Source organism: Myotis daubentonii, chromosome 1 (genome assembly GCF_963259705.1).
Source record: "Myotis daubentonii chromosome 1, mMyoDau2.1, whole genome shotgun sequence".
Classification (NCBI taxonomy): Eukaryota; Metazoa; Chordata; class Mammalia; order Chiroptera; family Vespertilionidae; genus Myotis; species Myotis daubentonii.
Window position 1 is genome coordinate 90,016,183 of NC_081840.1, and position 15,073 is coordinate 90,031,255.

The 15,073-nt window shown below is 42.6% G+C and overlaps 1 protein-coding gene across 2 annotated transcripts in view; it reads right to left on the minus strand.

The window, feature by feature from the left end:
• RALGAPA1 (Ral GTPase activating protein catalytic subunit alpha 1) overlaps positions 1–15,073 on the minus strand; it is a 275,949-nt gene that overhangs the window by 131,858 nt on the left and 129,018 nt on the right. For both annotated transcript variants that reach the window (XM_059710675.1, XM_059710684.1), the window contains 2 exons: positions 13,255–13,383; positions 2,699–2,824 (listed from right to left, as the gene is read on the minus strand). In XM_059710675.1, coding sequence (XP_059566658.1) covers positions 2,699–2,824; positions 13,255–13,383 — 255 coding nt within the window. The remainder of the gene's footprint in view (positions 1–2,698; positions 2,825–13,254; positions 13,384–15,073) is intronic.

A 15,073-nucleotide genomic window follows, 5' to 3' on the forward strand; every position in this document is an offset into this window, starting at 1 on the left:
AGAGGGCACAGGCTGGGCTGAGGGACCCCCCCCCCCCCCGCCCCGGCCCGAGTGCACAAATTTTTGTGCACCGGGCCTCTAGTCCTATATAATAAAGAGGTAATATGCAAAGTGAGCATCACTCCAACACACAAGATGGCCACCCCCATGTGGACACAAATGGCCAGAAAGGGAGGGCAGTTGGGAGGGACCAGGCCAGCAGGGGAGGGCAGTTGAGGGCATCCAGGCCGGCAGGGGAGGGCAGTTAGGGGCAATCGGGTCGGCAGGGGAGCTGTTAGGCATCAATCAGGCTGGCAAGGGAGTGGTTAGGGGGTGATTAGGCTGGCAGGCAGAAGTGGTTAGGGGCAATCAGGCAGGCAGGCGGGCGAGTGGTTGGGAGCCAGCAGTTCTGGACTGTGAGAGGGATGTCAGACTGCCCGGTGAGATCGGGCCTAAACAGGCAGTCGGACATCCCTTGAGGTATCCCAGATTGGAGAGGGTGCAGGCTGGCCTGAGGGATCCTGCCCCCACCCCCCGTGAACAAATCTCATGCACCGGGCCTCTAGTATTGAAGTAAAACCGACAGTCTTTGTTCTCATGTACATACTTTTAATAGTCTAATATTATTCATAAAATTAGCTAAATAAATAAAACAATGGTATAGTCTGAATGTTTGTCCCCTCACAATTTGTATGTTGAAATCCTAACTTCTAGAGATGATGGTATTAGGATGTGCTTAGGTCATGAGAGTGGAGCCTTTATGAGTGAAATTAATGCTCTCATAAAAGAGAGTCACACAGAGCTCCCTGGCTCTTTTTACTTTGTGAGGCCACAGGGAGAAGGCCCAGGATGAACCAGGAAGAGGTCTCTCACCTTAAAACGACTATGCTAAACCTTTGATCTTGGACTTCTCAGCCTCCAATAATATGTGAAATAATTTTTTGTCATTTTTATAAGCAACCCAGTCTGTAATATTTTGTCATAGTAGCCAAAAATAACTTTTTACTGATTTTTCACTTGAAATTTTAAAAAAGGTTTGTAAACAACTAGAGGCCCGGTGCACAAAAATTTGTGCACTCGGGGGGGGGAGGGAGGGTCCCTCAGCCCGGCCTGTGCCCCTGTCACACACAGAGCCGCAGGGCGATCAGGAGGTTTGGGCGCTGCCCCCTGTCACACTGATCCTGGTGCCAGGAGGCCTCTCGGCTCCGCTGATCCCGGTGCTGGGAGGCATATTACCCTTTTACTATATAGGATAGAGGCCTGGTGCACAGGTGGGGGCCGGCTGGTTTGCCCTGAAGGGTGTCCTGGATCAGGGTGGGGGTCCCCACTGGGGTGCCTGGCCAGCCTGGGTGAGGGGATGATGGCTGTTTGCAGCTGGTCACACACCCTTCAGGGTGGGGGTCCCCACTGGGGTGCCTGGCCAGTCTGGGTGAGGGGCTGAGGGCTGTTTTCAGGCTGGTGGGTGACTGAAGCTCCCAACCACTCCTTTTTTTCTTTTTTTTTTATTCTGGGGCAGCTTTAGCTTTGAGGCTTGGCTCCAGCTCTTAGGCCTCCGCTGCTGAAAGCAGGTTTCTGGCCTTTGTTTACCTTGTGTATTTGAAACAATGTTGCAATCCTGCTGGCTGAAGCCCGACAGACTAAAGCAGGTTTCTGGGGTTTTGTTTAGCTTCTATATTTGTAACATAGTTGCTTAGAGTTGCAGCTCAGAGGCCTGCAGCGGCAGGCGGGGAATGTTGGAGTCCTCCGTCACTGAAGCAAGCAAGCCTCATGTTCGCTTTAAGCTGCCTGGCTGCCAGCCGGATCTTTGCTGGCAGTTAATTTGCATATTGCCCTGATTAGCCAATGGGAAGGGTAGTGGTCGTACGCTAATTACCACGTTTCTCTTTTATTAGATAGGATTAGAAGCGTATCTGCTCCTAATCAGTCATTATCTTTATTTTTGAGTTTCAGTATTTAGAGTGAGTTCCATCAGCAATTATATAGTCACTTTAATTGTGCACCATCTCCTGTTCAAGCCTGTTAATGCTTTAGGTATATGGGATCCCAAACCTCAATTCCTACAGCAGAACAGAATATTCCATTACATTATGTTTGATGCCTCACATTGGGAAATTGGGAGAGGGGAGAGTCAATATGCAGGTTTAATGCCATCTTAATCTAAGAAGCCTATATTACCAGCATAGGATCTGGCACATAGAATCTTAACTAATAATAGACAAACCTGTAAATTGACCTTACCTTCGCTACGCTAACCAGCCAATTAGGAAAGTATGCAAATTAACCCAACAAAGATGGTGGTTAATTTGAATATGTAGGCTCCAAGTGGCGGAGCAAAGCCGGACGGCCCTGGTGCCAGTGGAGCAAAGCCGGACGGCTCCGGGGCCAGCTCCGGCCGGAGCACAGCCAGAGCGAAGGCCTAGGTCCCAGGTGCCAGAGGCAAACCAGTGCCAGCAGCCAAGGGAAGGGAAGGCCTATTGCACGAATCTCTTCATGCAACAGGCCTCTAGTATTTTGATAATAAGAAAAAACATTTCCAAAGCAGTTATAAACACAAAAAAGGCTATGGTCCTAATAAATATTCCAGCCTGTGTTCTGAGACTGGTTAATGTTCTTTAAAAATTGTGTGGATTTCTAAGAAAAGAAAGAATACACATTTTATTGAATATACATTATGATTATACATCATTTAAATGCTAACAATTAACATCTGATTTCTTACCTTAACATCTGTAAATTGAGACACAGCAATATCAGGAATATTGGGATGAAGAGCAGGCAGTTCACAATATAAGTTAGGAAAGCAAACTAAAGATCCCAGAAGAACTTGCGCTTCCACTCTTGGTGCCTACAAGTAACCAGATTTTTTAAATCTTTAAAATATATTAGTATTATTAAGTTATCAGAAAAATTACGTTATCACCTAACCATATTACACAGAGAAGCAAGCGAATAAGACAATATTAATAAAGAAATAGGGAAACACAAAAAGATTCAGGTTTTCATTTATGTTTTCCATATAGACTCCTATCATTCTCAAGAAGGGCAACAAATAGCAGAGCTTTCCTCAAGAGCAGCTAATAAGCCGAAATTAGCCTCAGTTAATAAGACCATAAATTTTTAAAAAGCTTAACAGCACAAAATTACCCTAGTTTTAAGGGAAAATATACTTTTGTTTTAAAGGCAACTCATATATCATAACACACTGTTCTTTTTTTAAAAAGTTTTATTACATTCATTACGATGACACTGGTTAATAAATAACACATTGTTCTAAAACATTCAAACACATGGAGACTAAATAGCATGTTATTAAACAATGAATGTATTACCAATGAGGCCAAGAAAGAAATAAAAAACTTCCTGGAAACAAATGAAAATGAACATACAACAACCCAAAAATCTTGGGACCCAGGAAAAGCAGGCATATCTCAAAAAACAAAAAAAAAATCACCAATAAACTATTTAACCCTACAACTTAAAGAACTAGAAAGAGAACAATAAGAAAAGCCCAAAGGAAGTAGAAGGAAGGAAATAAAGATTAGAGTAGAAATAAATAACATAGATACTAAAAAAAACAATACAAAAAAATCAATGAAACCAAGAGCTGGTTCTTTGAAAGGATAAACACAATGGATAAACCATCAGCCAGACTCATCAAGAAACAAAGAGAGAGGACCCAAATAAATAAAATCAGAAACAAAAGTGGAAAAGTAACCACAGACACCACAGAAATACAAAGGATTGCAAGAAAATATGAACAACTATATTCCAAGAAGCTAGACAATGTGGATTAAATGAAAAATTCCTAGGAAAATACAATCTCCCAAAACTGAATCAGGATTAATCAGAAAATCTGAATAGGCCAACAACAACTGATGAAACAGAAGCAGTAGTCAAAAATCTCCCAGCAAACAAAACCCCAGGTCCAGATGGCTTCACAGGGGAGTTTTACCAAACATTCAAAGAAGAACTAACACCTGTACTCCTCAAACTATTTCAGAAAATCCAAGAGGAAGGAACACTTCCAAACTCTTTTTATGAGACCAGCATTATCCTAATTCCAAAACCAGATAAAGACACTACAAGAAAAAGAATTACAAGCCAATATCCCTGATGAATATAGATGCTAAAATCCTCAACAAAATATTAGCAAATTACATCCATATTAAAAAGGTCATAAACCATGACCAAGTGGGATTTATTCCAGGGATGCAAGACTGGTACAATATTCACAGATCAATAAATGCGATACATCATGTAAATAAATTGAAAGTCAAAAATCATATCAATTGATGCAGAAAAAGCATTTGACAAAATCCAACACCCATTTTTGATAAAAACTCTCAGCACAGTAGGAATAGAGGAATACATCTCAACATGATAAAGGCCATATATGACAAACCTATAGCCAACATCATATTCAATGGGAAAAAACTAAAAGCATTTCCCCTAAGAACAGGAACAAGACAGGAATGTCTGCTTTCACCACTCTTATTCAACATAGTGCTAGAAGTGCTAGCCACAGCAATCAGACAAGAAGAAGAAATAAAAGGAATCCAAGTTGGAAAGGAGGAAGTAAAACTCTCATTATTCACAGATGACATGGTATTGTACATAGAAAACCCTAAAGATTCCACCAAAAAACTACTACTAGATTTAGTAAATGAATTTGGCAATGTAGCAGGATACAAAATTAACACCCAAAAATTGATGGCTTTTTTATACACCAATAATGAATTCTCAGAAAGAGAAATTAAACAATCCCATTTACTATTGCAATAAAAAATTAAGATACTTAGGAATAAACATAACCAAGGAGGCAAAAGACCTATACTCGGAAAATAACAGGAAGCTGAGAAAAGAGACAGGAGGAGATATAAACAGTGGAAGAATATACCATGTTCATGAATTGGTAGAATCAACATCATTAAAATGTCCATACTACCCAAGGCAATCTACCGATTAATGCAATCCCTATTAAAACGCTAATGGCATATTTCACAGAGCTGGAACAAATACTCCGAAAATGTATATGGAATCAAAAAGACCCTGAATAGCTGCAGCAATTGGAGAAAGAAAACCAAAGTTGGAGGAATCACAATACCAGATTTCAAGTTACACTACAAAGCCACTGTAATCAAAACAACCTGGTACTGGCTTAATAACAGGCATATAAATCAATGGGACAGAATAGAGAACCCAGAAATTGACCCAAGCCATTATGCTCAATTAATATTTGCAAAGGAGGCAAGAGCATACGTTGGAGTCAAGACAGTCTCTTCAATAAATGGTGTTGGGAAAATTGGACAGATACATGCAAAAAATGAAACTAGAACTCCAACTTATACCATACACAAGAATAAACTCAAAATGGATAAAAGACTTAAATGTAAGTCATGAAACCATAAAAATCCTAGAAACAAGCATAGGCAGCAAAACCTGAGACATCTCTTGTAGCTATATGTTTACAGATACATCTCCTAAGGCAGAGAATACTAAGGAGAAAATAAACAAATGGGACTACATCAAAATAAAAAGCTTCTGCACAGCAAAAGAAACCATCAACAAAATGAAAAGAGATCCCAGCATATGAGAAAACATATTTGGCAATGATACATCAGATAAAGGGTTAATATCCAAAATATGTAAGGAACTCAAGACAACTTAACAAAAGGAAGACAAATAATCGGATTAAAAAATGGGCAAAGGACCTCAATAGACATTTCTCCAAAGAGGACACACAGATAGCCAAAAGACATGAAAAAATGCTCAAAGTCACTAATCATCCAAGAGATGCAAATCAAAATGACAATGAGGTACCATCTCACACCTGTCAGAATGGCTACCATCAAAAAATCAACAAATGACAAGTGCTGGCCAGGATGTGGAGAAAAGGAACCGTAGTACACTGCTGGTGGGAATGCAGACTGGTGCAACCATTATGGAAAGCAGTATGGAGTTTCCTCAAAAAAATAAATATGGATCTGCCATTTGACCCAGTGATCCCACTTCTAGGAATATATCCTAAGAAATCAGAAACACAAATCAGAAAGGATATATACACCCCTAAGTTCATAGCAGCACAATTTACAATAGCTAAGATCTGGAAACAGCCCAAGTGCCCATCAGTAGATGGGTGGGTAAAAAAGCTGTGGTACATTTATACCATGGAAGACTATGCAGCTGTAAAAAGAAGGCTCTCTTGGCTTTTGAGACAGCATGAACCTGGAGAGTATCATGCTAAGTGAATAAGTCAGAGAAAGACAAGTATCACATGATCGCAGTCATATGTGGACTTTAAGTAACAAAATAAACTGATGAACAGAGTGGATCCAGAGACATGGAAGTATGGAACAGAGTTTGAAATCTCAGAGGGAAAGCGGGGGAGAGTGGGTGGGTGGGAGGTAATCAACCAAAGACCTTGAATGTATATATGCATAACCCATGGACACAGATAATAAGGTGCTGAAGGCCTGGGGCGGGGGGGGGGGGGGGCGGTGAGGAGGGAGGGGAGAGTGGGGAGGAGGAGGGGAGGCAGCCTGGAAGAGGTCAATGGGGGGGAAAGGAAACATGTAATTTTTCAACAATGAAGAATTATTTAAAAAAATAATAACACATTGTTCTAATGAGCATATGATTCAATGCCACTAGATTATATTTATTACTACCTAAGGATGAGTAAAATAACTAAGGATGAAAATGTTAACTATATTTTAAAAGACACAGGCACTAATCTAGATAGTTTTTATATTATGCACTTGACATAAAACACTGCCTGTACTACTTAAAAAGTGAAATTAGAATTTATGCTTGGAGTGAAGCTAACTTTTCATCTTTTTTCCCTTAGCTGTACTGAGCCATTTCTGAAGTACCAGCACTGAACATTTCTTTTTCTTCTCTGAGTTCTTACATGCCTACCAAACACCAGCATCAACCTACTTATACATTGCAATGTTTACTAAAATAAGTACAAGTTGATTTATATATTTAATACCTAACAAAAATTTTGAAAGAATCTATTAGAAATATAATACTTCTATTCACATAAATCAAGAACCTATCTTCAAGAGAATTTCCTTTTGTTAATAAATGCCACAATAGAGGTAATGGAGTACTTACTCTATTATGATTTTCAACAGAGCACATTTCTGTATGTAAAATAATAATCAAGATTTATTACAAGACAGCAGCATAAATGGGCAGGTTAAGCTGGTAGCCACTGTCCCAACTTAAAGTTATCCTGTAAAAATGAACCTGATTTAAAAAAAACACACACACAATATTTAATGAAAGAGATTACCTAAAGGTTTTTCTTGACAGGTGAATGAGGTAACCAGGAATGTTCAGATATATGAATAAAATGGGGGCAGGCCTAAAATGCGATAGTACTTAAGAAAAGCAAAAACTGATCAATTATTTTGTAATCTGCCTGGCAGGGAATGGGATGGGTGTGATTAAAAGGAAGAAGTTGGTATGTGTAAGATCTAAAATGGAAATCCAAAGAGCAAGGTTTAGACTGTGTACTGCCAACATTATCCAGAGGAAAAAAATGTCCTTAACCTTATAGTGGAGATGTGGATATCAGGTTTGATTCCTGCATTTATTTTTTGTTTCCTATGCTGCCTTTCTCAACAGGTATTCCTCATATGAACCAGAAAATGACTATTTTCTAAATTTTTCCAAGATATTGCATACATAGTTTTCTAGATGTATAGGAGGGTTGTGTAATCACATAAAATGGATGCCTAAGGGCATTAGGGTTTAATTCTCCTGCAGAACCTTGAGAAAGGCTGCAGGAAATATGCTGGCTAGTCACCTGGAATAACTGGTCCATTGAACAGTAATGGTTTTCATGGTAAATTGATAAAAAATGACATTGGTTTAGCCCAGCCGGCGTGACTCAGTGTTTGAGCGTCGATCTATGAACCATAAGATCACTGTTCGATTCCAAGTCAGGGCATATGCCCAGGTTTCAGGTTCTGTCCCCAGTAGGGGGCCTGCAGGAAACAGCCAACCAATGATTCTCTCTCATCATTGATGTTTCTATATCTCCCTCTCTGAAATTAATCCTATATAATAAAAGGCTAATATGCAAATTGTCCCCTCGACTGGGAGTTCGACCAGGGGGCGGGGCCTGCCGGCCAACTACCCATGGCCCCTCCCCTGGCCAGACCAGCCCGATGGCCCCCATCAGGGCGGGCCAGCCAGACCCCACCCGTGCATGAATTCATGCACTGGGCCTCTAGTAAAAATATATTTCAAAAACAAAATGACATTGGTTTATGTACTGGTCTCCCCTGAGTTCTGTAAACCTTTTGCCAGTATCCAAAAGACTGATAATCTGTGTGTGCTGATAGTTCTATATAATAAAAGGCTAATATGCAAATCGACTGAATGGCGGAATGACTGGTTGCTAAGACACGTGCTGACCACCAGAGGGCAGACACTCAGCCCAGGAGCTGCCCCCTGGTGGTCAGTGTGCTCTCATAGGGGGCTCGCTGCTTGGCCAGAAGCAGGGCTCACTGGCTGGTGAGCGCAGTGGCAATGGTGGGAGCTTCTCCCGCCTCCGCAGCAACTCTAAGAATGTCCGACTGATGTGGGGAGTGGGCCTAAGCCATCAGTTGGACATCCTCCAAGAGCTCCTGGACTGCGAGAGGGCACAGGATGGGCTGAGGGACTCCCCCGCCCCCAGTGCACAAATTTTGTGCACCGGACCTCTATATGTGATAATAGCTTCATAACTTGTTTAGCATCCTTAGTTTGTCTACCATTTAATCTACTCCTAAGTTAATATACTTATTTAATACTAGAGGCCCAGTGCACAAAATTCGTGCATGGGGTGGGGAATGTCCCTCAGTCTGGACCGCACCCTCTCCAATCTGGGACATCCCTCTCACAATCCAGGACCATTGGCTCCTAACCGCTCGCCTGCCTGCCTCATTGCCCCTAACTGCTTCTGCCTGCCAGCCTGATAGCCCCCTAACCGCTCTGCTGCTGGCATGATCGCGCACAAATGACCTCCCCTGCAGGCCCAATGGCCCACAACTGCCCTCCCCTGCAGGTCTGATCGCCCCCAACTGCCCTCCCCGGCCGGCCCGATCGCCCACAACTGTCCTTCCCCTGCTGGCCCAATTACCCCCAACTGCCCTAACCCTGACAGCCTGATTGCCCACAACTGCTCTCCCCTGCTGCAACCCGCCTCCTTTGCCAAGGCCTGCCTCCTCCACACGAGGCGGTGGAGAAGCCAGGACCGGCCTCCTCCACGCCACGTGGAGCAGCGGGACACCCAGGCCTCACCGCGCAGAGCAGCTGCCAGGCCCCACCTCTGCTCTGCGTGTGGCCATCTTGTGGTGGCCATCTTGTGACGATGTCACGCGCAAGGGCACGAGGACCACGTAGGCTTTTATTAGTATAGATTCGCAAAGCACAGATTCTCTCTCTTTACTTTAAAAAATTTACTGTAACCTAGGATAGAATTATAATCTGAATCTTACCATTCAAAACCTTCAAAAATATAGTAGTCTGAAGCAGTGCTTCTTAACCTTTAATGTCCATATCAATCATTTGAAATACAGTTAAAATGTATATTCTATTTCAGCACGTCTGGGATGGGGTCTGAGATTCTGCATTTCTAACAAGTGCCAAGATCATGACAAATGTTTTTAGTGTGCAGATCACATTTTTGGTAGCTGGAATCTAAAATACCTTTTTGTTCTTTCTGTCTACTACTCTCTAGTTAGGTTAACTAGCTTCTAAATAAAATGAATTATTTGTCATTCCTTGACAGCTTACTCATGTTTCCCCCTGCCTTAGAATACTACCCCTCATCTTCATTCTGACTTATAAAAATACTAATCTACCAAGAATATATTCAAGTATCTTTTACATGAAACCTCCCCTAAAAAAGTAAGATCTCTTCTTTGTCTGAATTACCATATAATTTTATTTTACTTAACAAACTCTCTTATTGCAAATTGTGTCAAATAATGTCCCAACCATGTTACAATTATTATTTTAATCCTTATAAAATAACCCTATGAGGAAGGTCATCTCCATTTTATAATTAAAGAAAGTGAGATAGAGAAATTAAGTAGTAACTTGCACAAGGTCTTAGAGTTAGTAAGTGGCTGAGCTGAGATATTTAACCCAGGCTGATTAACTATAGACTCCATGCTTTTAACCACTATACCAGCGGTTCTCAACCTGTGGGTCGTGACCCCTTTGGGGGTCAAACGACCCTTTCACAGGGGTCGCCTAAGACCATCGGAAAACACATATATAATTACATATTGTTTTTGTGATTAATCACTATGCTTTAATTATGTTCAATTTGTAACAATGAAATTGGGGGTCACCACAACATGAGAAACTGTATTAAAGGGCCGTGGCATTAGGAAGGTTGAGAACCACTGCACTATACTAAGCTCCTCCTACTGGTGGTACCTATTTGTTTTCCTATATTCTATAGATATTAATATACTTTAGGATCTGATCTCATTTATTCTATATCCTTCTGTATTCTACCCAAAGGCTAATTTTGTACACAAGGTGAAACAAAAGTTTAATAATCATAGCTTAGCACTATGTTTAACACATACTAGGGTGCTAAATAAATACTTACACATCCTATCTAATAATAGACAAACATGGTAATTGACCGTACCTTCACTACGCCTCCCATGGGCTAATCAGCATGATATGCAAATTAACCAACAAAGATGGCGACAAATTTGCATACTGCAGGCAAGGCAGGACAGCGCCATCCCGCCTGCCCTGCCACCATCCAGGCCTGCTATCCATGTGCGACCCGATCCGGGGTGGCTGGGCAGTGCAGCAGCGATCGGCCAGCCCACCTGGCCTCCATCCAGGCGTCCCGTGTGCAACCCGACCCGGGGTGCCCGGGCGGGGGAGCAGCGATCCGTTGGCCCGCCCGGGTGTCCTGTGTGTGACCCGCCCGGGGTGTCCCGTGTGGGACCTGACCCGGGGCGGCACCCCAACCCCCGGATCAGCCCTGCCGTGTGTGCGACCCGGGGAGGAGGGGCAGGCACCGAGGGATTGGGCCTGCCATCTGCCACCCGGGGAGCGGGCCTAAGCCAGCAGGTGGTTATCTCCTGAGGGGTCCCAGACTGTGACAGGGCACAAGTGGGGCTGAGGGACACCCCCACACACCTCCTCTCCCCTCCCCTGCCAGTGCACAAATTTTTGTGCACCAGGCCTCTAGTTCATCTGTAAGTATGATGCTGGGCTAGGCCCTGGAGATGCAAGATGAGTAAGACATGATCACTGTTCTCAGGAAACTAGAGAAATGAGATTAATAACTAGCTATAAACACAGGTTTTTCCTTTACTTGCACACTAGGGGCCCGGTGCACGAAATTCGTGCACTGGGTGTGTGTGGGGGAGTGTCCCTCAGCCCAGCCTGCCCCCTCTCACATACTGGGAGCCCTCAGGCGTTGACCCCCATCACCCTCCGATCGCCTGATCGGCCCCATGCCCAGGCCTGACGCCTCCGCCAGAGGTGTCAGGCTTGGACAGGGGACCCCCATCTCCCCCTGATCACTGGCTCTGGCCCCCGCCCAGGCCTGAGGCCTCTGGCCCAGGAATCATGCCTGGGCAGGGGACCCCCATCTCCCTCTGATCGCTTGGTCCACCCCCCGCCCAAGCCTGACACCTCTGACCCAGGCTTCAGGCCTAGGCAAGGGGACCATCATATCCCCCCAATCCCCGGCTCCGCCCCCCACCCAGGCCTGATGCCTCGGCCAGAGGAGTTGACCCTCATCACCCTCCGATCACCAATCACTGGATCGGCCCCTTGACCAGGCCTGAGGCCTCTGGCCTAGGCGTCCGGCCCGGGCAGCGGGGACCCGCAGCTGCAACGGCCCCGCGATCGTGGGCTACGCTTTAGGCCCAGGCAAGGGACCCCTAGCTCCTGGGACTGCCAGCTTCGACCGTGCCCAGCTCCCATCGCTGGCTCCACCCCTACTTCCTGCTCTCACTGGCCAGGGCGGCAAAGGCACCTGATCCTCCGATCATGGCTGGGGGGCAGGGCAAAAGCGGCCCCAGGGTTTCCAGCTCTTAGCTCCCCCCTGGGTTTCCGATCACTGTCAGTGGCAGGGGGCTTCTTCCTGCTTTCCCTTTCACCTCCCTGCATTGTGCCTACATATGCAAATTAACCACCATCTTGTTGGCAGTTAACTGCCAATCTTAGTTGGCAGTTAATTTGCATAAAGCCCTGATTAGCCAATGAAAAGGGTATCGTCGTATGCCAATTACCATTTTTCTCTTTTATTAGATAGGATTTCCTCTGGTGATTGCATCCAGTTTCATGGGTTTCAATACTATCTCAAAAGCAATGTTTCCCAGCTTTACATTTTCAGTCCTGATGTCTCCTTTGAGCTCCTGAGTCAGACATACGATGGCCCTCCTGACATCTCATGCAAGTCTAATGGGCAGCTTACTATGTCCCAAATAGAACTCCCCCTCATTCATTGTTGGTCTTTTGCAGCTTATAAATGAAAAAAATGTTTGTAAAACTGCTTTGCAAGTTATAGAGTGCTAGTCAAGTATTACTGATTTTTCTTTCCCAAACACCCTTTGAATTTTCTAGTAGGTTTTCAGTAAATTATTTCTTATTTATACTTAGCTCCAGAGTGACCTTTCTAAAATACAAATTTGATAATGTCACTCTTTCCTTAAAATTCTTCAATGGTTCTTCATTATTTCCTTAGAATGAAATCTATTCTCTTTAGCACTATAAACAGTCATTGTCTTTCTCTTCAGTTCACCCCTGCCTCTTAAAATGAACATGTTCCAACTATACTGAGTTAGTTGGCATCGCCTCAGCTCCATAGCTGCATAAAAAAATCACACATACTGTTTAGAGGTTAGAATGTATTCCTAAGAGCATATTTCTGGGTTATCTTGCCTCTGTTTCTTTCTTTTCTTTTGCTATAGTCAATTGCCTTTTCTTTACTTTCTTCCCTCCTCCTGTTTCCTTAGATTTCCTCGTTTTAAAATTCTGTTTTGCTTATCAGATTTAGTCCATTTTTATAGCTCTTGGGTTAATTCTTCAACAAATTTTAGTACTTTCTTATACATTAGAACTTCTTACTTATTTAATGCAGAAGACACAACGATTCCAATTAAACTGTGAAATTTCCTGAACATTAGATTGCTATATTTTTATCAAGAACAGCTTAGTTCTTCCTTTGTTGCTCTTTTAGTAGCATCTTGGTTAACTAATATTTGTTATGAAGAACAAGAAATAAAAACTTACATTGAGAAAAGCTGAAGAAGCCACTCTGCCAGCTGCTACAATAAAATCCATAATAAGCATTGTGGCACCAGGCAAACCAAGTGAAAAAAACTGAGGTGAGCAGTGCTTGATGATTGTATTGACAATATCCTGAGGAATAAGGAAAGAAGGGAGAAAGAATGTAACAAATGTAATCTTGAGTATTAGCTAATCAATATCCTTAAAAATAGATATTACATGAAATAATAGAACAGGTAACCCTATATAATAAAAGCCTAATATGCTAGGTGTCTGGTTGTCCGTTCAACCAATCAAAGTGTAATATGCTAATGATATGTTAAGGCAGCTCAACTGCTCGCTATGACATGCACTGACCACCAGGAGGCAGACACTGACCGGTCGACCAGTCACTATGATGTGCACTGACCACCAGGGGGCAGCAGACCGGCTAACCAGTCACTATGACGTGCATTTACCACTAGGGGACAGATGCTCTGACCAGTAAGTTAGCTTGCTGCTGGAGTCCAGCCGATCAGGACTGACTGAGACAGGCTGGACATGCCCTGGAGTCTTCCCAGGGTCCCTCCCTAGCTGGCCAACCTCCCGCGTTCACCCTGGCCCTGATCGTGCTCCGGTGGGGTCTCTCAGCCTGGCCTGCACCCTCTCATAATCCAGGACCCCTCGGGGGAATGTCAGAGAGCCAGTTTTGGCCTGATCCCACAGGCTAGGCAGAGAAACCCCACTGGTGCACGAATTCGTGCACAGGGCCTCTAGTTACTATATATTGGCTGACTAATTACAAATACTAATTTTAATTCCTCCAAATAATCCATACTTATTATATTCTGTCAAAGGAAAGTAAACTTAAAACATATTTGTTTAACTGACATCAGTACACATTTTTTTCACACTACAGAGGAAGTTGGAAGGCTCTTTGTTTCAGAGGGTTAAAACTGAATTGCAGAGTAGTTCCTCCTGTTACCTATTTGTTTCCATGTGATGATTCTGATCTCTGAAGTTGCATGGGCTGTTATATTACAACGGAAGAGATTCTCTTTTTTAGATAAACTGAAGTCCTTTGATGATAGATATCTAGCAATGGAAATCTAGATGTAGTCACCTTTGAGGGAATATTCTTGACTTGATTAATAATCCACTTTGCCTTTGGAATTTACAATGAGAATGTGGCATATTACCTTGTATTACTCAATGTGATTTATCTTACACAAAAGCTCTCTTTTTCTAGTTATCAAGATCATCAATTTATCTGAGACATATTATAAGGTAGAACCTTGTAATTAGTTCTAATTAATGCAAGAAGTTTACTCATTTTTCAGAAAGTGAAATATCTTTTAATATAAATTCAATGCTCTCTAAATGAACTGAAAGTGACATTTAACCACATTTGATAAAAATGCTTGCATTACTTTGACTTGTAACCTACCACACTTTTCAGTTTTTTGGCCAGAATCAAGACCCCTGAAGTAATGTTCTAGAGTCATAATTATGACTATATAATGTAATGATTGTGATTGACACAAACGCCAAGTCAATATAATTGTCATTATGCTCATACAATTTAAGGTAATAAGAAAATGTGATGTGCTGACTCTTAGAGTAGAAAAAAACCACTGAATACTACATGACTAGATGAGTAAGTCCATATGCCTCAAGTACCAATTATCAAGTAAAAATTACAAAATGTTGTCAACATAAGCAAAGGATGGCTTAATCTCTTCAAAAAGTGAACTATTTGGTATAATACTAGAGGAACAATGCATTTAATAGTCAAGTCAACCCCTTGTTACAATAGCTTGTTTTTCCACCTACATTTCAAAAA